Source organism: Miscanthus floridulus, chromosome 1, assembly GCF_019320115.1.
Source record: "Miscanthus floridulus cultivar M001 chromosome 1, ASM1932011v1, whole genome shotgun sequence".
Taxonomy (NCBI): domain Eukaryota; kingdom Viridiplantae; phylum Streptophyta; class Magnoliopsida; order Poales; family Poaceae; genus Miscanthus; species Miscanthus floridulus.
Genome location: NC_089580.1, coordinates 43,759,597 through 43,783,679, shown reverse-complemented (window position 1 = coordinate 43,783,679; position 24,083 = coordinate 43,759,597). Strand labels below are relative to the sequence as shown.

The window sequence follows — 24,083 nt, the reverse complement described above, 5'->3', positions numbered from 1 at the left end:
CGGCTTGCAGATCCGGTCGAGGAGCATACCAAGGAACGTAGTGAAAATTCTGGAATAGTAGCATTTAGCAACTCAAATATGGCGACAATTATTATTTTATATTCTCTAAGGCGCACTGAAAAATACCTACTTGTGCTGTCCTAGCTTGCAAGCTAGCTGTACTTGGACCTCATTCATGCGTCGTTAGATTGTTAATAGGAACTCATTGGCAACATCATATCCTCAATGAGCAGTTGAAATCTTTTTCATTTTACTGAATAATGTTCTATAGAAGCTGGGCCAAAACTGGTTCTAAAGAAAGCTGGATCGTTCCCTATAAGCTTTTAAGTGTCAAACGTCAAATTATTTCCACCTCCTTTCTGATTCCCCGTACAAACAAAACTATCACCAACGGCTCGATTATGCAAAGTCAAGGTTCCAGGCCTCAAATCTGTGTGTAATCTCGCATGTTCCTCATGGTCCTTGCACTTTCAACCAACATTGCAGACTACAGTTTCTTTGCTCGTAGCAGCAAAACACACAGCACAGCCTACACGTAAGCTTTGATGGAATTTCATCACGGCATAGCATGAACATTATTCTTTTGTTACTAATATAGATGTGCATAAAGCTTACATGTATCATGGCAGAGAACTTTACATCATGGTTCATGAATGAACACTTTCCATGCATGCTATCCCTTTGCTTAATTTATATGTCATGAAATTTTCCAAGCTGATAGCTGCAACATCAGCAGTCAATCCCTAGCGGTGGCTTCACAGATGATTCCATCAACCTCAGACGAAAATTTTGGGAGAGCCTCCAATTCCTTGTCTTTTGGGGACCAATTTTTTGGTAGGGCTGTTTTCAGATATATGGATGTTTATGGAACTTAGACCAAGTCTATAATCTAAAAAACTTGAATGGTCCTAACTCCTAAATAATGACAACATCACTATGCAAGCAAAATGAGCCTTTTTTATCTTGTAAAAAATGGTTAAGTTGATGAGATGTCCTAAATTTGTAGGGCCCTATAACATATAATCATCAACATCAGTTCCTGTTTTTTCTTCCTCCGAAAATATTATAAATTAATACTCCTAGTTTTTTTACATGTCTGGAACTACTTTTGCTCGATATCATAGCAATATATACTCTTGTTTCAGAACGTCCGCTCTAAACGTTTAGTTTTTTTTTTTTAACTTCTGGGTGCTAACCTTGCCTGTTCTGGTACTTGTTTCAGGGGAGTGTGCTTCCAGCAGCAGCTGGAGCATACAGAGTTTCAGAGCTTCTCGTTGTGGGGTTTGCAGCTTCTCCATTGACAGATGACCTGTTTCAGTACCAACGACATTCCATCATCTCTTTGGGAGATCGAGGAAACATGAATAGAAAAAATAACTCACAACTGTCATAGAAACCAAGTATCCTGCTCAAACAATTTCTCCAGGATCAACATTGACGAGTAATGTGAGTCATACATCGAGACTCGAGACTAGTAAGCAGCAGGTCACATTAACGACTTACAATCTCAACCATGGCACTTCACGATTTGCACATCCTTCCTTGAATTTTTAAGAACAAACGAATAAATCAGTGGCATGCATGAATTGTAGCTGGCTAGTCGCAAACAATATAAATGGATCGTTGCAAATTCGCAAACCCACAAAGTCTTCGTCCAAGAAAAGCTTTGTTTCATGCAGTTGCAAAAGGACGATGATGGAGTCGAGGTCGTTCGTCTAGCCGGCGGCGCCACACCTGCAAGAGACACACACATGCACAGTCCCGTATTCTTTGCAATGCAACAAGATGACGAAGGAGGAGGAGAAGAAGCTTCAGAAAGCGATGGCCCGGTGGCGGTCGTACACGTAGACGAAGGCGTCGTAGGAGCAGGCCTGGCACCTGAGCTTGCACATCCCACGGGACACCAGCGACGAGAAGGGCGTTTTGCACCGGGAGCACTCGGTGGGGCATGTGAACTTCTCCCGCTCGTCATCGTCACGTTGCCGCCGCGGCGGAGGATCACGTGGCGGTGGCTCGGCGGCGCTGCCTGCCGGGGGCGGGGCTGAGGCACCCTCCGCCTGGCTCTGCTGCGCCGGCGGCGGATTGAAGGGAGTGCCGCACGAGTGGCACCTGCCGCCGGGCGTGCCGCGGTGGCCGCCTCCCGCGGCGGACTCGGACTCCGAGCCGCAGTGCCCGCAGTAGGCGGTGCCCTTTTTGCGCGCGTACCTCGACGAGAAGGGCGGCGGCGGCGGCGTGTAGCCGTACGATGACCAGGTGCGCTCGGGCGGCGGCTTGTAGCGGAAGTACGACGACCACCAGTCGCGGACGGGCGCTCCGGCCGGCGGCGAGTTGCGGAAGAACGAGGACCACCAGTCGGGGTCGGGCGCTCCGGCCGGCGGCGGCCTGGGCTTGGCGCCGGTGCCGGGTCCGAGTCCGGAGCCGGGATCAGAGCCAGTTCCCGGAGGGTGGCGGGCGGAGAGCACCTCCCACGCCCGCTGGAGCAGCTTGAACGCACCGTCGGCGGCCGCCGAGCGGTTCTTGTCCGGGTGCAGCACGAGGCAGAGGCGCCTGTACCGCTTCTTGATGGCGTCGTGGTCGTGCGTGACCGGCTCCGGCTGGCCGACGCCGAGCACCGCGTACCAGCAGTTCCTCCCGCCGCGGGCGGCGGCGTGGACCTCGTACGCCGCGAGGGCGCTCTCCAGGGCAGGGAGCGACGCCAAGTGCCTCTTGGCGTTCCGGACCACCCGCAGCGCGCCGTCGAGGTCGTCGACGAGGAAGCGCTCCTCCGCCGATCTGAAGGCTTTCTCCGCCTCCTCCGTGTCGGTCGCCATGAGAGAGTCAGAGCCGGCGATCGAAGGGACTCGGCGTCGACGAGACGAGATATATATCCGGCAAAAGGCGCGGACAGTCCGACTCGAACTTTGCGTGATGGCAATCTACGCGGAGGCACTCGAGGCAGCCCAAGTCGGCAGATGAGTTACCGCCTCGGACTGGCGCAATCTCTCTCCGTATTCGTTACATAATACAATAAACTATTTTAATAAATATAAATAAAAACCACTCTCCCTGTTCTTTTAATAAACAATCTTTGACTTCAGTAAAAAGCATAAAATTCAACAATTGATAATCATGGCAAAGTAAATTTGTCTCAAATTCAGTGATTGCTCCTCATCGCATTTAAAGAGTCATACAACACAGTATGGGTATCCTCTTGATTCCCAGTACGTAACACTTCGGCTAAGGTCTGTTTTCACAGATGCACCACCAACACATCCTCACATTTTACTGAAGCACAGCGATGGTAAAACATCCGCAGAAATAGCTCCGACGGCAACTGTTTATTAGGATCAGAAATTTGTCCGACGGCAACAGTTTATTAGGATCTCCCATATGAGAGGTGCAGGTTATTAGAGTTAGGTTTGGGCTCTGAGCCTCTGAACCTATCGCCACCTCATTTCTTCATTGCAGTTCTCCAACAGGCGCTTCGTTGAGCCACAAGAAATGGATGAAGTCATACAGCTTAGTACTCACGCTTACCTGTTCAGGTACAACGATGCATGATAAAATATGAGCTCGATCAAATTGTCTTAGCTTGTGACATTAATAGCATCCAGATCAAGAGTAAGATTATAATACCTTGTAAGGTGTTGGGTTCAGCCGCCTCATATGGTCTGGCCTCATTCGGTCCAGATGGTGAATACACCGAGTCCTAATCTCATGGATGGATGGAAGCACCTCCCGTGGATTCGCTTCACCAATTGACGACACAACACATTTTGACATCAATGGCTCCCAGCTTAAATAACAATTTTATTATCTGTCTAACAATTTAAACTAAACGAGGACACATACTTAACTGATGTAAGTGATAATCCTACAGCTCTTGCGGTACGGTTGTTATGATAGCAGTGCACTATCCCTAGTGGCAGAAACCCTATTCTATATTTGGCTGTGATGATTAGCATCATACATGCAGTAACAATAAGTTATTTTTGGCCAATACTAGCAGCACATCATAGTCTACTAGTACACATCAGTTTATTGTAAATATGCTTCATGAAAGACAACTAGCACGGTCATTGGAGCATGCATGCACAAGGGGCAAATAAGGTAACAAAACACTATGCAGAAGTAACTCAGGTGGGAGTTCATACATGAAGTTCCAGGCCAGTAGCACCTCAATAATTCCTCAACATGCTGCGGAACAACATACGCTCTCTTTGATTCATTGAAAGGGTGACGACACAGGAGCCTTTCACCAATCTATAAACAAATGGTAAATCATAAAACCCACCAGCTGTTTCAGATTTCGTAAAATAGTAACTATGGCATACAAAATCACAACTGAAAGAAGAACATGTAGGTGCCATGTAGCCTAGAATTTTGAAGTGAAATATTTTTTTATGCAAGCTCACCGTTTGTATTTTTAAGCATTAACATGGATATTGTTTACCTTTGGACCTGGCTCATCTTCTCCAGTCATTATATCAACCAACGGATATCCTTCTTTGCCATACAATCTGTAGCATTTTTTCTTACATGGTATCGATACCTGGAGCAGACAACTAAGTTCTCGGTCTGTTTGGATGCATAGAAGACAGCTAAACTTGTTTCTGCTATGAAGTAATAACGGCATACATACCTTTGTGACATCTTCAGAAAGCTTAATGCGAGGCTGTTTGTTAATCTCGACTAATTTGAATACACAACCAAGTGCAGCTTGTGCATAGCATGTAACTAGGTTGGTGCCAATACCAAATGCATCTACCTCATGGCCCTACACAAAAAAAATGACAATAATCAAGTATAGATTGCAGTGACGCAATAAATGTAATTAATGCGAGCACACATGTATTTATCACGGCCTTGTACATTTTAACCTGCTTGCACAGCCATGTGTTGTGTTGAATTCATCATAACAAAGAATTAAGCAGAGGTTTCCACTAGCCGGTTAAGTGCTACCAGGTATTTAGCACAAATAATTCATTTGTTCCTGTTAGTACAGGGACCATGCTGTTCCAGTCTGTATTAGATATGTGCTAGTCAGTAGCCATAACTACTAAGCACATAGTTCAGTTAATGATATCTGACCATTGGATCACACATATCATTAGCACAAACTTACACATGCCAGAAATTACAAAATACATATTTTCTAAACCTGCTCTACAAGAGACAAATCTACATGCTACAACGTCAACCATTTTGAATGGATACTATGCGGATTACCTGCTTGTTCAGGGCATCTATAGTTTCTTCATTAAGATCATTGCTTGCTGTGATACTTGTTTTCCCAAAGCCAACAACTCCAAATTCTTTTTCAATTGCATGGAAGAACTTGCGGGTCTCAATGGATAGGTATGCTAAATCACCGGAGTCCAACCTAATTCCAACCGCCTTGTACCTGAAATGAAAACTTCTGTAAGTGCCAATGGCAAATGCTTATCACTGATGTTTTCTTTGGAACACTTAACAATCACTAATAGATCAATGAAGTATCTGTGACGTCACATGCTTCTGCTCAAATTGCATATTTGACACTACTAACTCGAATTTGCCGTTTATAAAAGCATGAATTGCAAATATGAAACTGACATGTCAGCTCCATCATGCTGTGGCATGACAAAGTTGCCCCTATCCGCATGTCTGTCCTCTGCTTGCTGTCTGCTCCATCTGACAAGATCAATAGTCAGCAGCCCAGCCCCCTAAGCTCCCAGAGGAGCTTGACCGCCCATGGCTTGTAGAGGACAGCGATGATGTGTTAGCAGCCATGCATGGTGGGATGAGAGGGGCAGAGGTTGGGGGTACTTGGGTCATTTGAACAGCGTCAAGTGAATTGGGCAATCCAGTGGCAGTTCACGCCTTGTCGATAGACCAGGACTTCCAATCATAAATTGGGTACTTGGGTCACTTGCCGATAGACCGGGACTTCCGATCGTAAATTTATAATTTGAGTTTTTATAGTGGCAGATCGAATTTTTAGTCAGACTTATCAAGTGCAATAAAGAATTTTTAGAATCATTTGTTGCTGAAATATATAAAAAAAAACTAGACCAACCTAGGAGGAACTAGGTGGCATTTTATTAAGAAGGAAATCGGCACCCAAAATAGCCTTGGCGAGGACTTGAACCTGGGTGGTCTGGGTATACATCCACACCCTCGACAACTGAGCTAGCTCAACTTCCTTGTTGCTGAAGCATCAAAGCAACTAATACTCACATGCAAACCTGGAGTCTCCTAAATCTCAGCAATACACATGAGATGCATTTGTAGAGTAACTAAAAAGTAATGCACTTAGGGCAGCCGATTCGTAAAGCAAAGAGCCAAGAGGGCAAGTGCTGGTGTTGGTTCTTATGCCCAAAATGCTTGTTAGGGAGAAAGTTTCTTGCTAATTAGTGTTACATATCACAACAAAAGTCCCTGATTATTCCTAAATATTCATGCCATCACTTCTAGGTAAGTTAGGCAACAATCAACAATGAACCTCAAAACTGGAGCTTGAGTACAATGGAAGGGCTAATAAAAAGACAAGTTTACTTATGTTGAAAGTGCAATTAAACTTTATAAAGGAGGCAACCGCAAAGTTTTACTTGTGCTCGTTGAGAAAAGGAAAACCAAGTATTAAGGAGACAAGCTCAGACAAAATTACCCCATATCATTGAGGGCCAAAGCAACAGCACAGAAGTTTGGCACTCCACTTCTCATGACCTAGCAGTGGCATGGATTAAAATATCAGCTATGCTCAGATAGAAGTTGATGTGCTAATCCTATCAAGGTCATCCCTAAACATTCACTATCTCATGAGTAATCCACTATCTCTAGTAATCCTATGCTGGATATAAATAATCATAACTAGCAGGTCAGAATATATGCACTATGCAGGTTAGATGCCCATAATATATCCATTGGAGACTAAGAAAGCAAATGAAAATGCCTTGATTTTGGTTGCAGGATATCGGGAACTGAGCCTAGCTTAGTTGTTGTATACCCCCAATAGCCAGGTTCAAGTTCTCTTCAACTTGAATTTGGGTGCCTATTTTTTTTTTATTAACAATTCCACAGTTCCTCCTAGGTTGGTCGAGCTTTCTTTTTTGGTTCTTTTCTCTCTTTAGATTTTTTTTTTTCTCGAACTAAGCAGGAGAGCTGCATGTCATTTCAAGAAATCATTATGGTGTCTGCAATGTTTATCCAGCCCAGGAAAAAAGCATTAAACAGAAGAATCATGATTTTGCACATGCCACAGAAAACATAAAAACACAATTGCTGACAAAGATCAACTTACATCATATGTGTCAACCAAGGCCAGGAAGGAATTTGGAAATGCCAGTGCATATGACGTGAATGCGGCCAACTCACTTTGGCTTGTTTCTCCAAAGGTACCATGCAATGAACTAGATTCCTGAGAATAACAAATTATAGATCTTGACTAGAAAAGTTGAAAACAAATTACTATGTACCAGGAGGTTTGTAACTTCAAAATTCAGGGGAAACTCTATTGTAACTTGCAAGAAGAAAAGGAATAAGTGCACATGAAATATCTAATTCAGCATCCATTTCCAAAGCTGAGTAGGTAATGATTAATCTGTAACATGAGCAGCACCTGAATCCTGATCAGCCAATTCTGCACGAGAGAGACAAAATCTTCACATTTCTTTGAACCATCAGAACTAGTAAGTGCTTTGTTGGTAATTTCATCAATACCCTGCAAAACGATACTAAGTTAGAGCAGAAGTCCACTGGGAATTATTAGAATAGCTTTGCTTTCTCATACAGAACAAAATAATGAATCATATAGTTGCAAAGTTCATAGAGTAATATCTCATTGCCCACTGCGAAGCATTTGATCCCTGACTGCACCTTCAGACCTTCTACATTTACATCATGGAGATATGGACAAATTTCAAAATAGCTAATCCTGAAACGTCTTGGTTGGGTGAATACTATGCATGCTAGACTTAACAGGGAAAACCACAAAATGTACAAGATAAGATCCCTATCTTCATTATATACTTCACCCATCACCGCACATTATTATATGTTTGAATATTAGGGGGTAGCAGTGGCACCTGACAAACCATCTGGGTTATCAAATGCAATCCAACTAGAAATTGTTTTGCTAAATATGCAAACTAACAGATTCATCATTTCTCAAGCTATGAAATAGTAGGTTAATCCTATAGTTGTGCAAACGAGAAACAGAGGAACTATGGAATAAAGCATGCTTGCACTATCTGAACCTGATAAATAAGTCTGTACATTACTAAAGAAGCATTGAATCTAACTACAAAGAAAAGAACAGTTGGAACACGGCTAATGTTCAATGTTTCTAGTATAGATAGTGGCATAACGACACACAAAGAACTCCCAAAAATGACAGTAAATTTAATCATTCACGAAGCAAGATTGGAATACCAAGAAGTCACCACTAACCATGAAGGAGCTCACAAATGCATGTGAATGAGTCCCACGTATTGGTATCCCAAACAATCTTCCTGCTGCAACATTGCTGTTCAGGTAGATATCATATATTATGATGGTGAAAACTGCCTTTCCTTCCAAGTAAATTTATAAAATAACCTTCTAGCATTGCAAGATCAAGTATATCTACTCATTTGGAAAAATATATCAACTCGATACTCTGCATGTTACTATTCTAGACGGTTCATTTAGATTGCATCAGTAGCATAAACAGTCAAAGCTAGGCAGACAAATACCCAGAAGAGCACAGAAAATAGCCAATTTAAGCTATGAACGAGTCCAAAAAAAGAAAAACACAAAAGGCTAGATAGAGTCAGAGGCAGAGCACATAGTATTCTATAACTACAGCACTGTGTTCCTTGAGTGAGCAAAGCAGACCTTGTTGCATCAAAGCCTCCCATATAACAATATCTTGATGCACTGATTCCTCCATCAGGCCCCTGATAGATGAGTATTTATAGGTCTAACATACAAAGGTTAATGGATGAGCAAGCAAAACAGAATGAAAAGTAAGACCCACTTGAGCCCGTCGAAGTCCAAATTCAAGTAAATTCTTTGACTTTCCAGCAACAAGTCGGTGCCGTGCCGCATTTGTGGTAACCAGAGAAGCATAGTTGACCAGACTTAGAAATGGAGTTTCAAGAAGCTGGACAACCTGGGACAAAAATCACAATCTCAATGTATGGAAAAACTGGAATATCAATGCAAGTTAAAAATGGGTCGACCTACAGCAGCTACTGTTGTGAAGCTTTTACATGCTAACTTACTCCTGGTACTTACAGCAACAGGTCCTTCAATTCTCATCAGTGGAACTTTAGGGAACACAACATAACCCTCGGGTATGGCATAAACCTCCACATCTGAGCAGTCAATCGAACGTAGGTAGTCAAAGAAGCCATCCTACAAAAGGAGCGGCGACTCAGTGTAGAAGACATGGAAAGAACCATTATAATATGAAATGGGCATAGTTGAGCTGCTAATGAAAACTAAAAATGTTTTTTCAACTGTACATCATGCAGAATTCCCATAACATGATCCAGTTTTTTCAACAAGACTAGCAAACCCACCTCACATGTAGGCATGACAGATCGCAGAAATTTGATTTCCTCCTCGGTGAACTTGAAGTTAGCAATGAACCTTATACATTCCTCAAGGCCACCGAAGATGGTGAACTCACCGCCAAATGGACTTTTCCGGAAGTAGAGATCAAAGCTGAAACAATTTAAGTTCGCAATAAGTACAGGTGCAAGAGAGTAAAACATAACTAGAAGACCGATACAAACAGAAGAACTGTGACGCTGATTTACACACTTGCTAAACTACACTGCACTGTACCAAGTACCACCTAGATAAAGCGATTGGCCTAGTTCAAACGGTTTTCCATTGCAAACCTAATAATCTTATAACATACTGAAACGAAACTACCGAGCAGAGCCCAAATCTGTTCAGAGTTTAGCAGACCACAATTATCACAGCTAGGCCAGCCTGACACACGATTTCACAAAAACCAGGTAGAAAAATAATTCCAAAACACTACCCAGTGACGCCATACCTATCACCCCCCTCCTCACCGGCGGCGGCATACCTATCGCCCCCTCCTCACCGGCCTAACAAATCGGCACTACTCCGCCGGAGGTAAGTGTAAACTGACACCACAAATCGAGGGACAGGACAGAGGAGACAAAGGGAGCGTGGGAGAGTTAGGGGTGGGGAGGAACAGGGGGCTCAGGGCTAACACTGCGCGGTCGAGGTGCTTGCCGGCCTTCCAGTAGGCGTAGGCCATGGTGAACTGGTAGAGGTCGGTGAGCAGCGGCGTCACCATGGGGTTCGTCGGGCGCGGAACCCCGCCGCCGCCGCGGCTGGTGTCCCCGTTCGCCGCCGCCATGTTTTTTCCCCCCCTTCCTGTGGCGCGCGTCCCGTGCTCCTGTGATGGAGGAACCGAGAGTAAAGCAGGGGAAGAGGAGTGGCGGTGGCGGCTCCTGGAAACCTTTTGAGCCCGAAACCGAAAGCGAAAAGGCCGAGATCGCGACGACGCGGACACGTGGCGCCCCACTTTGGGACGGACGGGCCTGGTTGGCGTATGGAGAACGCGAATCACGACCGGGGGCTGTTTGATTCCTGGAACGGATCCCCACCCGATTTCATTTCACCGCGGCTCCTTCGTACCCAAATGTTCGCCCGGTTCGCTGGCCAACCAACAATATTTTTCTCTCACCAAATTAGCGTCATGGCTTATCAGCCGAGCGAACAGGACGGATAGACTAGAACGCACAAAGCCACGTAGCTTGAAAACATAATTGGTAGAACTAAATCATTTCAGATATCGCCTATGACATTGAGTTGGTGAGCACCAGGCAACCATTTGCTCGCTATGTGTCTGTCATCAGGCTTTAGCTTAGCTGCCCAAAAGAAGGCTTCATTCTTGCACGCTGATAGCGCGACGTTCAGGTTCATTTGCTCGTTTCTGATGGAGATGGAGTTCCGCCACTTCCAAATGTGCCAAGAGCAAAGCGGCAGAAAAAGTTCCAAAGTGGCGCTGGGGATATGGTCCGTCCGGGCACTGAATTTCCATCAGCTTTTCAATTGCCCAATCTCCGTCATTGCTAATGCCAACGGCCTGCCAGAACTGACGCGCTGAGGTGCAGCCAAAGATGATGCGTGATGTTGTCTCAGCCGCCGAGTTGCAGACATCACATGATTCAGAGTCAACAATCCATGTCGCCGAGGCACTACCTGAAACTAGTAGTTCAGATTCTTCAGTGTGACAGAGACACCATGTCTTCTAAATCCAACATACATAACCTGATGCAACACCACCAGAGCAACCACAGCAGCCAGGCTAGCAGGTCAGTCTGATTTCACAATCCATCACACAATTATCAACGAAGTAGTCCTCCAGAGATCTGGAGTTTAAGACGCAGCTCGAAGCAAAAGGAGCTGTCGGTATCTCGTTCCCAGCTTACACGCCAGACAGACAACCATCTTTTGCACATGGGCAGAGGTCCATGGCACCCAAAACGCTTTTAAAAAATGTTTCATAGACAGTTTCTTCTCAGTAACACTTTAGGCCACTATTTGAAACTACTAGTTCAGCATCAGCAAAGTACAATTTAAGCATCAGTAGAAACCAAAAAAATCAGCTTGTGAGATCTATGCAAAACATCAGCTGGAATAGAACATGATGATAAAAATGGTTATAACCTAATACTGGCAATAATAAAGACTTATCCATGGAAGAAAAAGTAAGTTCAGGATAATCTTCAGCCATGTATACTAGGCAGATGAAGAAACTAACAAACACGCGCATTGAGCATCCAGAATAAGTGAAACACAGCTCCTTCGTAAATCAGGGATCCCTAGTGGTTGTATTGCAGAAATCAGAAACAGTCGCTAATGAGCATGACTGCATGAGTTGCAGTTCCACCATGCACCTTCGTGGAGCTCCTCCTGGAGGTTGGCGACCTGCTGCTCGAGTGTGTCTCCATGCAGTCCGGTAGTTCATGTGCCTGGTCACCGTCTCAGGGAACTTGCTGTCCAGCCATTGGGTGAATCCACAGTCTTTGCAGGGATCGGGACCTGAGAGGTAAAAAACAATAGGGAGGAACGAGATATCATTGCCAATGAGGAACAAGATGTCATTGCCGATGGACCAGACCGCATTTTGCAGCTCTCGCATTGCAGTTGTAACTCATGCAACTTTTCAAGTCAACATAACATTGAAATTTAGAACCAACATAATAAGCAGAGGCAACTAATTAGCAGTACAGATGACATGGTTAAGATTGTTCAGATGGGCAACACATCCAAATCAACTACAGCAGCCAGGCCAGCAGGTCTAATTTGGCAATCAATCACACAAGTTCTCCAGAGATCTGGAGTTTCAGCGGCAGCTCAAAACAGAGGGCATCCGTGGTTACATCAGAAATCAGATCATGATCTGGCTTAGTAAACTCCTCCAGATGGCGTAAACCTGTCATATGGGCTGCAAGACCTTATAAATACTATTATGCCTGCTACTATCAAGCACAGGCATAAAAGTAGAAAAATTCTGTGAGAAGCTCCTACTTAAAATAATAAAACTTAACAAAATGGCAGTAATAAAAAAGTTTGAGACTTAGATTCTGTTGGTATCTCATTCCCTTACAGATACTGTTCTACATCAAAGACTTATCCACAGAAGAAAGCGAAGTTAAGGATAATCTTTAGTCATGTGCTAGGCAGAAATGAAACCAGCAAAATGTGCATTAAGGCCAATCTCAGTGGGGATTTCATGGCCCAGTTTCCAACACACTCATATTTTGGAAACAAGAGTTTCAGCCCTATGAAACTCTTCTACTCCCATGAAACTTTCATCATCTCTCTCCTCATCAATACAGTGCCATGTCAACATATTTAATGCCCATGAAACTCCCATTGAGATTGGCCTAAGTATCCAGAATAAGCCAAACACAGCTCCTTCCTTAATAGTTGTAACTTAACCTTGGACTATGGTCAATCAGTGATCACTAGTGGTTATATTGCAGAAATCAGAATTGAGAAAACCTGCACAGCGGACAACCGCTAATTAGCATAAGTTGCAGTTCCATCATCCACCTAAACCACAGAATGAGATGTTTAAATTACACTCTAGAGGGCACAATACTAGCACTAGCTGCAGCATAGGCATCGACAAGGCCAGGAACAGAGTCCTTGGACAGTCGATGAACTTTGATTTGAAAGCCTCTTCTGTATAATGCACTAATTGGAAAATGTTTATATCGCTATTCAGCAATCCCTTTTCCTGCAACACTTTCATGACATGATGCCGGGGCACTAGCCGCTTCTCCAAGCTGAATGCGAGCAGGATAGGCCTTTGCACAATATACTGTGGCTCCATCGCAGCCTCATTGACCAGGAACTCAATCTTGCGAAGAAGAGTCACGTCAGATAATCCTAGTATTTGTGGCATCTTGGACACTGCAATGGAAACCTCAAACTCAGAACAACCAAGAGTCCTCTTCAAGAACTCAAGCTTGGCAGCAACCTTCTCTTTGGAAAGTTTGGTGATAACAGCCACTGCATGCCTAAACATCCGGGAAGTAGGAGGCACCCCAAGTTCTTCTGCCCGCAGCAAAAACTCCTTCACGCGTTCCAAGTTGAAGGTAAGCACCCACGGATTGCTTGAACATAGCTGAGCAATGTCTTATACTCCCCACTGACGAAACAAAGCTATGTTGGGTTTGATGATCCTCTTAAGGCTCACCGTGAAGAGGCTCCGGTTCCTCTTTGCGGCCATCAGGACCCGATCGAACTAGCCGAAGAAGGAGATGAAGAACTCGAGCCTGGGAGTGACGTCGCACGTGCGGAGAGCGCGTGAGGCGACCAGGAGGAAGCGAGTGATCTGGGGAGTAGACAGGCCGACGCGGTCGCGGAGAGCAAGAAGGCGGGGAGCGAGGTTGATCTGGGGAGTAGACAGGCCGACGCGGTCGCGGAGAGCAAGAAGGCGGGGAGCGAGGTTGTTCGCGGAAGCGCGGAGGAGGAGCGGTTCCGCGGAGACGACGGCGGCGATGTCGGCGTGGGAGAGGCCAGCGCTGTAGAGCAGGGCGAGGATGGCATCGGGGTTGGAGGCGGAGCTGAGGCGGAGGCTGGAGACCTCCTCCTTTCTGTTTCTGTATGCTACGGATAACTGGCGGAAAGCCTTCTTGGACACCTCGCGTGCTTGGGTTGGGGCGAAGCCGCAGGTGGCGACGAGGTAGTCCTCGAGGGAGAAGGGCGCGGGTAAGGTGGTGGAGGTGGAAGTGGAGAGGAGGAGGTGGCACGCGCGGGGGTGGATGGGGGAGGGTAGCGAGGAGGCGGCGTGGAGCAGAGGGAGGATGCGATTCCGGAGGCGCAATATGGCGGCGGCGAGGGGGAGGGGATTAGGCGGTCGGCCGCGGAAGAAAGCAGGAGGGCTCGCCGTGCGCCGTGGGCCTGCGGGATGAGCCGATAAGGTGGCCAGGGCCCAGAGGCGGGGAACCACGGGAAAGGCTCCTGCCGCCTTGACGCCGCAGCCCGGGGCCTGGCGTGTAGCGCATGCACGGCCGCTGCCGCGCTCCCGCCTGCACTGCGGCCGGCGCGGTTGCAGGGGTCGTCTGCGCTGCCGCTCGCCTCGATTCGTAGGAGAGGGAGGGGAGGAGGTCTAGAGCTGGTGCTGGGCTCCTGGGAGAAGAAGTCTGTGTCGTCGATCGTGGGTTTGGGCCGCCAAACGGGCACATGACTTGGGCCGTATGGACCGGGCCATCACAATCTGAGAGTTGAGGAGCGCACTGACCACGACTTGCGTGTGTAGTTGTGTACGTTGCGAATCCATCTTCAGTTCCCATGTCTTGAAGCACATGCAGTCTCAACAGTTTCCCATTGCTGTCTCCCTCTCGGTGGCTAGCTATAACAAATCGCCCTGCTGTGCTTTCTCGCGCGAGAATTTCGATCTGTTATTCTCTCGCGAGAATGATATTGGGGTGACCCAATTGCAGCTTAAGGTACAGCCGGATCTGAATACTCAAGCAGTCGATCAGTATACTTTTGAGTAGCAGGACATTGCCAAGCAAGTCCAATTGTCCAAGTAATTGGCCAAGTAGTGGCGAACCTCACACTGAAGCAGTTTGAGGATGAGGATAACAAGTCTATGTCTACTGATCACCACTCCACCTACACGGATGATGATAATCAGGAATTCACCAAGCCGTCCAAGCAATCTCAGAAATCCTGACCAGCATTGTAGATTGCCTCATGCTGCACTTCCCAAAATGCATTTTCCCCTATTCTGATGGCTCCAACCCAAAAATCTGGTTGGATAAGTGTTTTGACTACTTCAAAATTAAACCTTCAACATTCAACCAGGAATGTGGGTGACAGCAACTACAATGCACTTTGAAGGCAATGCTGCCAAATGGCTGTAGGTTTACAAACAATCTCATAAGCTGGACACTTGTCTCCTTTGCTTTAGCAGTGGAAGTGTGGAACACAAGTTTGGCAGATGGCAGTGATGACAATCGCCTTGCTCTCACTGAGTTAATAGCATTGAGGCAAATTGGCACAGTGGAAGATTATGCCACACTCCCTGCCCTTTTCGAAGGTTCTTAAAAAAAAGAGAGATTATGCCACAGCTTTTGAGGCCTTGCTGTTTCAAGTGAGCATGCATAACATATATATGATGACCTTTTCTTTATATCCCATCTCACTGAATGATGAATGGAATCAAGGATGATACTAGGGCTATAGTGAAAGCACAAGTACAACTAACAGTGGATAAAGCATTTATCATTGCCAAAATTCAGCAGATCCTGTTGGAGAGAACCAAAAGTACAGGTTCTCAGAAATCTGCACCTTTTAACAGAACAGCCCAATAAGCACCCAAGCACGACCAGAAGCCCAATCCACACCTACTGGCAATCTCTGGAAAGAAAGGCAACTCATGCTGTAATAGACTAATAGTTAATGATTTGGATCAGCCACTATCTGATGATATCTTGAACCAATTGGCTATCGAAGATGCACTTGCTGAAGATTTTTACCAGCTCTCATTACATGCCATGACTGCAGCTGACAACAGGGTGCATCAAATCAAATTACGATCATTCATCGGCAACAAAAGCCATGCTTGTGTTACTGGACAGTGGTACTATGGTAGTTCTCATTCATTTGTCGGTACTACTTTTGTTGCCAAAGCTAGGTTACCAACTGTGTAGGTTTTTGATGAAGCAACCAACTGTATAGGTGCCACCAAAGCGAGTTAAGTTACCTAATGGTTACCAAAGAGAGTTAAGTTACATAATGGTGCCCAAATTAGAATGGAGGTGCCGAGGCTATACTTTAGCAACTGACATGATAGTGTTGGATCTCGAGGTCTATGATCACATAGTCCCATGACATGACATGTAATTGGGAGGACACAACACTATGGGATTTCCTGCTCTAGGCCAACAGATCCATATAAAACGGCTGAATTCTGGTCCGAAATTCGTGACATTTTGCCAAAGGGCGCCTAGCTCAAACGGTTAGGTGACCCAGCGGCACTCTTCAGGTCCTGGGTTCGACTCCCCATGGGAGCGAATTTCAGACTGAGGTTAAAAAAATCCCCTCGTCCGTCCCCATAACCAAAGTACTGGGGGACACCGGCCCAATTCTCACTTGGGCGACGGAAAGCCACCGTGTAAAGGTGGGGGCGGGGGTTCGGGGGTTTTTTCGGCCGGGTGAGAAGGTCCTTCTTCTTATTTGTAATGCTGCGGGGGCAGTCTTAACACCCCACACACCCCCCCCCCCCCCCCCCCGGTCGAGTTTTTTTTTAAATTCGTGACATTTTCCTATTTCGGCTCGTTTTGAATCCCAGAAGACGCGCTTCCCTGCTCGGGACTGCATGTAGCAAGTGATCTTTGCGTGTTCATCATTGATCTTTAGATTAGCGCTTCCATCACCTACAACTAAAAAGAACAAAAGTAAGACTATTTTTCCGTGCGACTTTTTTTGGGATCGTCTTTGCTCCGCCTCCTCTGCGATACCCACCTCCCGTCCGCGCGCAGGTCGCTAAAACGCCGCAATCACCACCCCCACCCAACCCATCCCCATCTTCACGCTCGCGCACGCCGATGCCTCCTCTCTCTCTCCTTGCCCTCGCGCCGCCGCTCCATCACCGTGCTCGCCCACGCCGACGCCTCCTCTCCCTCCCTGCCCTACACCGGAGACCACTCCGCGCCTGCACTAGCACCTCGTCAAGTTGGAAGCCGCCTGGAGACCCCGACGCGCCACGACTGCCCCCGCCCTCGATCGCCGAACCGCTGCCGCAGGAGCTGTGGCAAACGTCGACGCTGCGAATGCAACCTAGCCGTCCCCTCTGTCGACATCTCCTCCCGCGACGCTCACCTAGCCTCCTCTCCGGCACCCGCCACGACCTTGGGCGCATCCCCGACACCAGTGCCCAGGGCACAACCTCCGGCGACTCCGCTGCCGCCTCCTCCTCCTCTTCCGGCCAGTGGCACCTCCCCCGACCTCCTCTTTGGCGCCCTCCCCGACACAGAAGGCCACCTCGGGGCCCAAGGCCACAGCATCCGCCCGACAGCGAGGATCTTCTCAACGTGAGGTGTGTTGCTTGTGCTCCTAACCTGATCACCAAAATGTTTCCTCCAGCAACACTTAGGATACATTTCAAATCTAGCAGGAGTCAAACTCTGAAAACTTCATGTGTTTCAGATAGGGCCTGACCTTTGTAAGGTAGGCAGCTATGATTACCAATACACTTCTAAAAAGAGACCTGTGAAAAAGTCATGAGACATTATTCTTGAAAACATAGAAGATTATGTACCAATCGTTAAATCGCTCTTGAACAAGATATTACTTTTACTGACATAGGCTCACATAGTAGTATTGAAAAATCTAACGAAGGTACCTTGTAACTTCAAAGCTTAACTGCAATGAAGCTTTTACCACGAGAAGACATGTCACAAAAATCAAAATGAAAGGCCTACAAAACAGTCTATAGTGTCGTCATTTATCAGGTCAGTATAAGTTGGATCAGCTATAAGTGAACACGTACAGATGTTTTGTGCCTGTGGGAATCCACAACTCATGAACAAACACTGCTTTTTCTTGAACGTCCTAGACTGATCAATGATGCCATTGGTGCAACTGAGCCTATTTTTAGATTCGATTTGTTGCTACTAAATAACGCAAAAAACAAAAAAAAAAAACAGTTTCAGGTAAATTTCCCCAATGTTAGCAATTGGCAATAGTACTATTTAGCAAGGGAAACTGACCGTGCATCTAACTTCAGTCTTTTTATGCACTATGTATCTTTTTATGCAACTTGCCTGGAATGCTCTTCAGCTCTTCGTGCAACCCCTTCGAACAGGAAGATCAGGTTGTTAAGCAAGCTTTTTTTATAGCCAAAGAAAGTTCTCCAAAGTTCTGACTCATAATCATAACAAAATAATCAATTTCAGTATATACCCTCTGCTTCTTTGCTGGTGGTCTCTTAGTACCTGAGGACTCTGCACCATTGTTGCCTGAATGTATTGCGTCAGCACCAATTTGTTCACTTGCCTAGATATGCAGCAGCACTGATGAGTACTTTTTTTCGTCTAAGCTGTCTGTCCTCCATCTACAATGTTCAAAAGAATACAAACCAAGAGAATTCATTGTTTCTATCATTAATATCTATATATATGACTACATCTACCTCAGCTTGATTTCCGGTCAGATAAATATTTTTGAACTCTATTTTATTGCTTGTTTTGTTGTTTATGCTAGGGAAGAAGGCCAGGGCTGAGGTGAGGATAGGGCATCCAGGTGGCCATTTAATTTTTTCTTTGTCTTGAGACTTTGTATTAAACCAAAAATGTCACATGCAGTCATATGCTTATTGATGCCAATTTTTTTATAGGCCAATTCAGGAGGTGAGCAGCCATTAGTATAAGCTACCTATTTCCCAGGTTTGTTCATATACTCCACATATCAATTTTCTTTCCCTATAGTTACTTTGGGTGTAAGACATCAGATATATATATATGCATAGCTATCTTGTTCCACCTGTGACGGTTGTGCTAACTTTTAGATGTACAGTATAGGGTATGAATCTTATGAGAATTTTTTTTTCTAATCCCCTGATGTGGAGTTGTACCATTGTTTTTAATATACTGAAAGTAGTAGTCTCGGTGTGAAGTTTGGACTTGGGATGACAGCTCTGATCTTTGAAACGGCTATTGCGAACAGGGTTGCGTTATCATGTTGATTTCATGTACAATACCCATTTTACTTTTACGTGTACCTGTTGACGTGCTACTTCGAACAAGGTTGTTAGCAAGGGCCTGTTTGGTTCCTTGCCCGGCCTAGCCTGGCTCGCACGAGCCAGCCAAGCCACCGTTGGCCAGGCCCTGTGCATGAAAGATGGTGTTGTTCGGTTACTTGGCTTAGTTCAGCCAGGACACAAGGAGCAGATGTTTGGTTATATGGACCTGCATCAGATTCAAAACGGCAATGTGCACGAAACTTGTTTCGTTGCCTGCATATAGGTTGGAGTTACCACTTGCTTGCACTGGTAAGATTACCACCAGCTAGTCCAAGAGGGTTACAACAGCAAGATTGCAGTCAATTACATCAAGTTTGAAAGCAAAACTACAATCACTAAAGCTTGGACTAATATTATTGCACCCTCCACTAAAATTACAATATCTTTCCATGTCGCACCACCCCTCATTAGATTAGCTACTGCAGGCTCCGCTAAAATCGGATCATGTGCTCCAGGCTCCACTAAAACACAAAAGTTAACACACTAGTATATTACAATCTAAAACATACAGCCAACAGAATGTATATATACCACAATACCTAGAGAAAACCAATACTAGTAGATGAAAAAACAATAAGCCTATTTCATAGGTGGGATAAATGTCTGCTAATACAGGCCCATAGTAAATAATGCAGCATGAATAGAAGCATTAGCAGTCAGGCACAGTACAAAGCTTAAATATTGAAACAAAATAAGTCTTTACATCAAAAAGGCTTGAAAACATTAAGGAATGCATGTATATATATGCTATCTAACAGAGCAGTGTTCTGACATACCATGGTCCACATGAGCAATAACAGGCATGTTGCAAATTTTGTTCCCTTTGTCCACGACGGCACGGAGCTCTTCAACCGTGAACTTCACCATCTTGACTTCTTATGAAGATCACACTACCAATACCATGTTGAAGGTTCGGGTATCAGTAAGAATCTAATAAAAAAACATGAGAAAATAACTAAACTGTAAACTTTGACACTGACAACAGTAGCAAAGAAGTAATAACCACTATAGTTGTCAGGAACCAAAGAGACATGGAAATAATTAACCATTTCAGAAAGTTAATAAAAATGTTTTAACATGCATTATTTGTCAGGATACATTATTCCTTCGTTTACACCACACTAACACTTCACAGGATTGTAAGCACAAAAATCTAAGAAAAAAGTAAACTGAAAACCATGTATGATGTATCTTAGTTGAACACAGGGTGCAACCTCGTCAATCTAAGATCGACAATCAGGACAGAGCACAACTTATTCTTTAGACCATCAAAGTAACAGACACGAAACAATCAAATAATAGCAACTCGGGCTCGAGGCGCTTCCATATGTATGCACGGATATGTACACAGTATCAGGAGGGTGCAGATACGGAGATACCATTTTTTTTTTCAGAAAACATGATACGGGCACATAGCATGAAATTAAAATGGTCCTATATCCTAAAAGCAGTTGCAACGTAGCAGTAACATAAAAATTGCCCTATATTCCGGTTGGCCTGTTGTAGCTGCTGAATCCCGTCCCCAATCTTACGAGTGACCAGACAGACAATTCAACTAATGAATAAGGACAGGATCCCGTCCACGATCTTACAATACAAAGGTACAGTAAGGGCGTAAGGGAGACGGGGCAGAGAAGAAGCTGGCTCATAGTCGATTTACCGTGGGCTGCGTGCGTCGGTGGCGGCTGCTGCTCGTCGCAGGTGCTAGAGCTCGCTGCCGGCGCCGGATCTCGTCGCTGGTGCGGAGGCGGGCGGGCTATATATAGGAGATATAATGGGCCAAACGATGACCAGCCTGCATACTTAAATGGGCCAAGACGTATTGCCGTATTGGCCCAAATATCGATTTTTTTTTAATTTTGTTTTATACTAGTAAACCTACCCATACGTTATTGCAGAAACACACATTGTTGCATGGTCATCTGAATAACTTGCGGGTTGAAGATTTATCACACACCATACGCACTACTTCGCCATAGATCAGACTCTGTATTATATTTTTATATTGCATCATGCCTTCTAATTTGCGTTGAAATCCGATTCTACACTCGATTTTTTTTCCGAAACAAATGAGCTACTGATTACATTAAAAAGCAAATAAAGCCCAGAAAATGATACAACGATTGGGCCATCTCACCGAACTCAAACTCAAGAGAGAAAAACAACTCTGGTTGGTCGGAATGGGACATCGATACAAGAAAACTCAGTAGAGAACGCAAGCTCGACCACCTCTGAACCACCACAAGCAGGTCGCCACACTGCACCGCCAACAAACGGACGACAAAGTAGTCACGACAAAACACCGTCATCACCTTTTGCGCCGTTGTTGCCGATGCTATCTCACACCGAGGTAGCCCGCTATCGAGCAGGGCTAACAGCAGTAGACACAGCTCGAATGTATACGAATATAGGAATAGGAGTAAATGGTCATGGAAACACTCCATACATTAATACTAAGTATATGGATAGAGTACATACGAACATTTTCAATTTTAGCAAAATAGTTCCTAGAGATTAGATAATAAGAATATACTGCCTACGTCCTCGAATATAAGGGCATGCACATATTTTAAAATTCAAACATTGTTATCTTGGACTAACAATTAGCCTAATTATATCAAAAGTTGGTATTAAAAAAATAATTACATTAGATTTATATGAATACTTTGTAATGATCAAACTTTTGCTCCTATAAATTATATATTATGAAAAAAAATAGATCAAAATATGTTTTTGAAGACCACACGAAGTCAAATCGTGCCTTATATTCAAGGACGGATGGAGTATATGATATCATAAGGCCAGTCTCAATGGAACGTTTCATGTCCCAATTTACAAGACGTGACACTGAGAATAAAATATGATCTATCAATGTGCAGTTTCATTTCCCTGTTTAGCATTTAATTATCCACTGTGTTATGATCAAATATGGCACGTGAACTACTATGTAGCCAAACTACCAAGGTGCAGTTGGATCCTAAGCACCAAATCAAATACAGGAATACAGAACCTACTCATTTTCTTCGGTAGAATTGGCAGAAGCTGTACTCTTTCCTATTAGAAAGATTGGTACCACACGTTCACATTCAGAGAGCCATTTTCACACTGCATGATTGACATTTACATAGTTGTTATCCAATGGCAAAATGCAGATAGCATTCACACTCAGATAGCGTTCAAGCAAAAATGATATGCCTTTATATAGCATGCTGGTAACATTCAGATAGCATCTAAGATAACATTCACGCTGCGTTGCGAGCAATACACTTGTCTAAAATCACAAACACGATGCTTTTGTCGGATGATGTCACTTATGCTAGCAATGTATTTGGAACATATATTAATGTAATCTTTTGAAAGTTATGTTGTTTTCACACTAATCGGTTTTGAAACCCAAACTTGTAATATTATTTCCGCTGCAACCCTGCGTATGTGATGTGTATTTGCTTAATCACGCGATCTTGGTTGTGATGTTGATTTACCGAGGTCTTTCGGGACACTCGGCGGACTACCGGGTTTATATGAGTGAAAGTATGTGTGTGTCACCATGTTAGCGGGGACAGCCGTACTTGATCTTGTATAAATTGGGCGGTTCTGTTACAAGCTGGGCGGCCAAGTCTGCTCGTAGCCGGGCCTCCTCGGAAAGGCGATCCCTCTCCGCCTTCTGTTCGCGGAGGAATTGGGATTTATCCCGGCTACGAGCAACAAGAATCTGAGGAGGAAGAAGATTGATATCAGGAATACGAAAACACAAAAACACATGAAAAAAGAAGAAAGTCCAGAAAATACCTGAGTGGTAGGGATAACGATCTCACGGAGGGCTCCTCTGGCCTGGTCCAGGGCGTTCAGCATGGTCGAGATCCCGATGTCAAGACCCTCCCGCTCCATGCTCTCGGAATGATCATCGAGCGAGAAAAGAGCCGACGTCGGGTCCTGAGCGGCCATCCACTGGAGCGGCGGCTCCCCCCGCGCAGGGGAGCGGCTTCCTCCCGACAAAGGGGTCGGTGGCGGCTCCCTCCTGACCCTGTGCGGCACCACCGCCGCACTCGAGGACCCTCCGGCTGGACCCTCCTCCGTCTGGACCGCTTCGAGCGCCACGGGCGGATCCACATGGGCGCCTGGCGACGCGGATTGCACCACGCCCTCGGGTGCCACCACGACCGCGTCCGGCTGATCCTGGCTTGGCGCAGTCACGACCACCTTCACCGGCGGTATGCGGTCCTCGGCCGGCTGTTCCACGTCCGCCACCGAAGAGACCGCTCGCTCAGTAACCTCCGCGGGCGTGGGAGCCACCATGGACGCCGTCGGCTCGGCCAACGCGGCCCCGACATCGGCACCACTCCTGCCTGAAATAGGGGTGACTCCAGGCGACGCCGTCTGTCCCGCTTGAAGGGCGAGACTCTTCTTGGGCGCCAGCCCCAGGGGGTGACCCGTTCGCAAGAACCTGCGCAAAGGTAATAACCATTAAGTCAAAATAAAAATGGAAAAAGGATAAAAACAGAGGAATCAACAGCTTACGTTGACGTCCTCGGCCGGCGGAAGCGTTTTGGGGATGGATCCCCAGACCCCTGCCCTGACTCATCTGGGCGGGACCGTTTCATGCCTGCCCCCTGCTCTGGGGCAGGGGGGTTCATCTCGTCGGGCGCGGCACCGGAGTCGCTCCTCTCCATCGTCTCGTCGGGCGCGGCACCGGAGCCGTCCCCCTCCATCGTCTCACGGGGTGCAGCACCGGAGCTGCTCCCCTCCATCGTCGCCTCGGGGATGGCGGCGACAGGCCCGCCCTCTCCCATCCACCGGTCCTCGGCCGGCACGCCATGCGAAGCAGCGG

General features: G+C 45.8%; 2 protein-coding genes, 1 long non-coding RNA gene and 1 pseudogene across 4 annotated transcripts; all 4 read right to left on the bottom strand.

Moving 5' to 3' along the window:
* Window positions 1-1,811: 1,811 nt before the first annotated feature.
* Window positions 1,812-2,810, bottom strand: LOC136455782 (uncharacterized). The gene has a single exon (XM_066455574.1). The coding sequence runs from the start codon at window positions 2,808-2,810 to the stop codon at window positions 1,812-1,814; it is 999 nt and encodes a 332-aa protein (XP_066311671.1).
* A 271-nt stretch (window positions 2,811-3,081) lies between these two features.
* On the bottom strand, window positions 3,082-10,427 carry LOC136504189 (nicotinate phosphoribosyltransferase 1-like). Its single transcript, XM_066499071.1, has 15 exons — window positions 10,194-10,427; window positions 9,525-9,669; window positions 9,238-9,357; window positions 8,978-9,112; window positions 8,836-8,897; window positions 8,410-8,485; window positions 7,580-7,681; window positions 7,262-7,378; window positions 6,629-6,687; window positions 5,209-5,383; window positions 4,622-4,756; window positions 4,433-4,531; window positions 4,134-4,242; window positions 3,616-3,728; window positions 3,082-3,516 (listed from the first exon to the last, which is right to left on the bottom strand). The coding sequence occupies exons 1-15, from the start codon at window positions 10,340-10,342 to the stop codon at window positions 3,439-3,441; spliced, it is 1,674 nt and encodes a 557-aa protein (XP_066355168.1). The 5' UTR covers window positions 10,343-10,427; the 3' UTR covers window positions 3,082-3,438.
* A 1,191-nt stretch (window positions 10,428-11,618) lies between these two features.
* LOC136455766 (uncharacterized) lies at window positions 11,619-15,227 on the bottom strand (annotated as a pseudogene).
* Window positions 15,228-19,455: 4,228 nt separating this feature from the next.
* Window positions 19,456-20,976, bottom strand: LOC136481741 (uncharacterized). 2 transcript variants are annotated; one of them, XR_010764835.1, is made up of 3 exons: window positions 20,916-20,976; window positions 20,032-20,145; window positions 19,456-19,716 (listed from the first exon to the last, which is right to left on the bottom strand). It is a non-coding gene; the product is annotated as an uncharacterized lncRNA (long non-coding RNA). The 2 variants fall into 2 exon arrangements; XR_010764834.1 differs by having other exon boundaries at window positions 20,032-20,185; window positions 20,916-20,974.
* Between the last annotated feature and the right edge of the window lie 3,107 nt (window positions 20,977-24,083).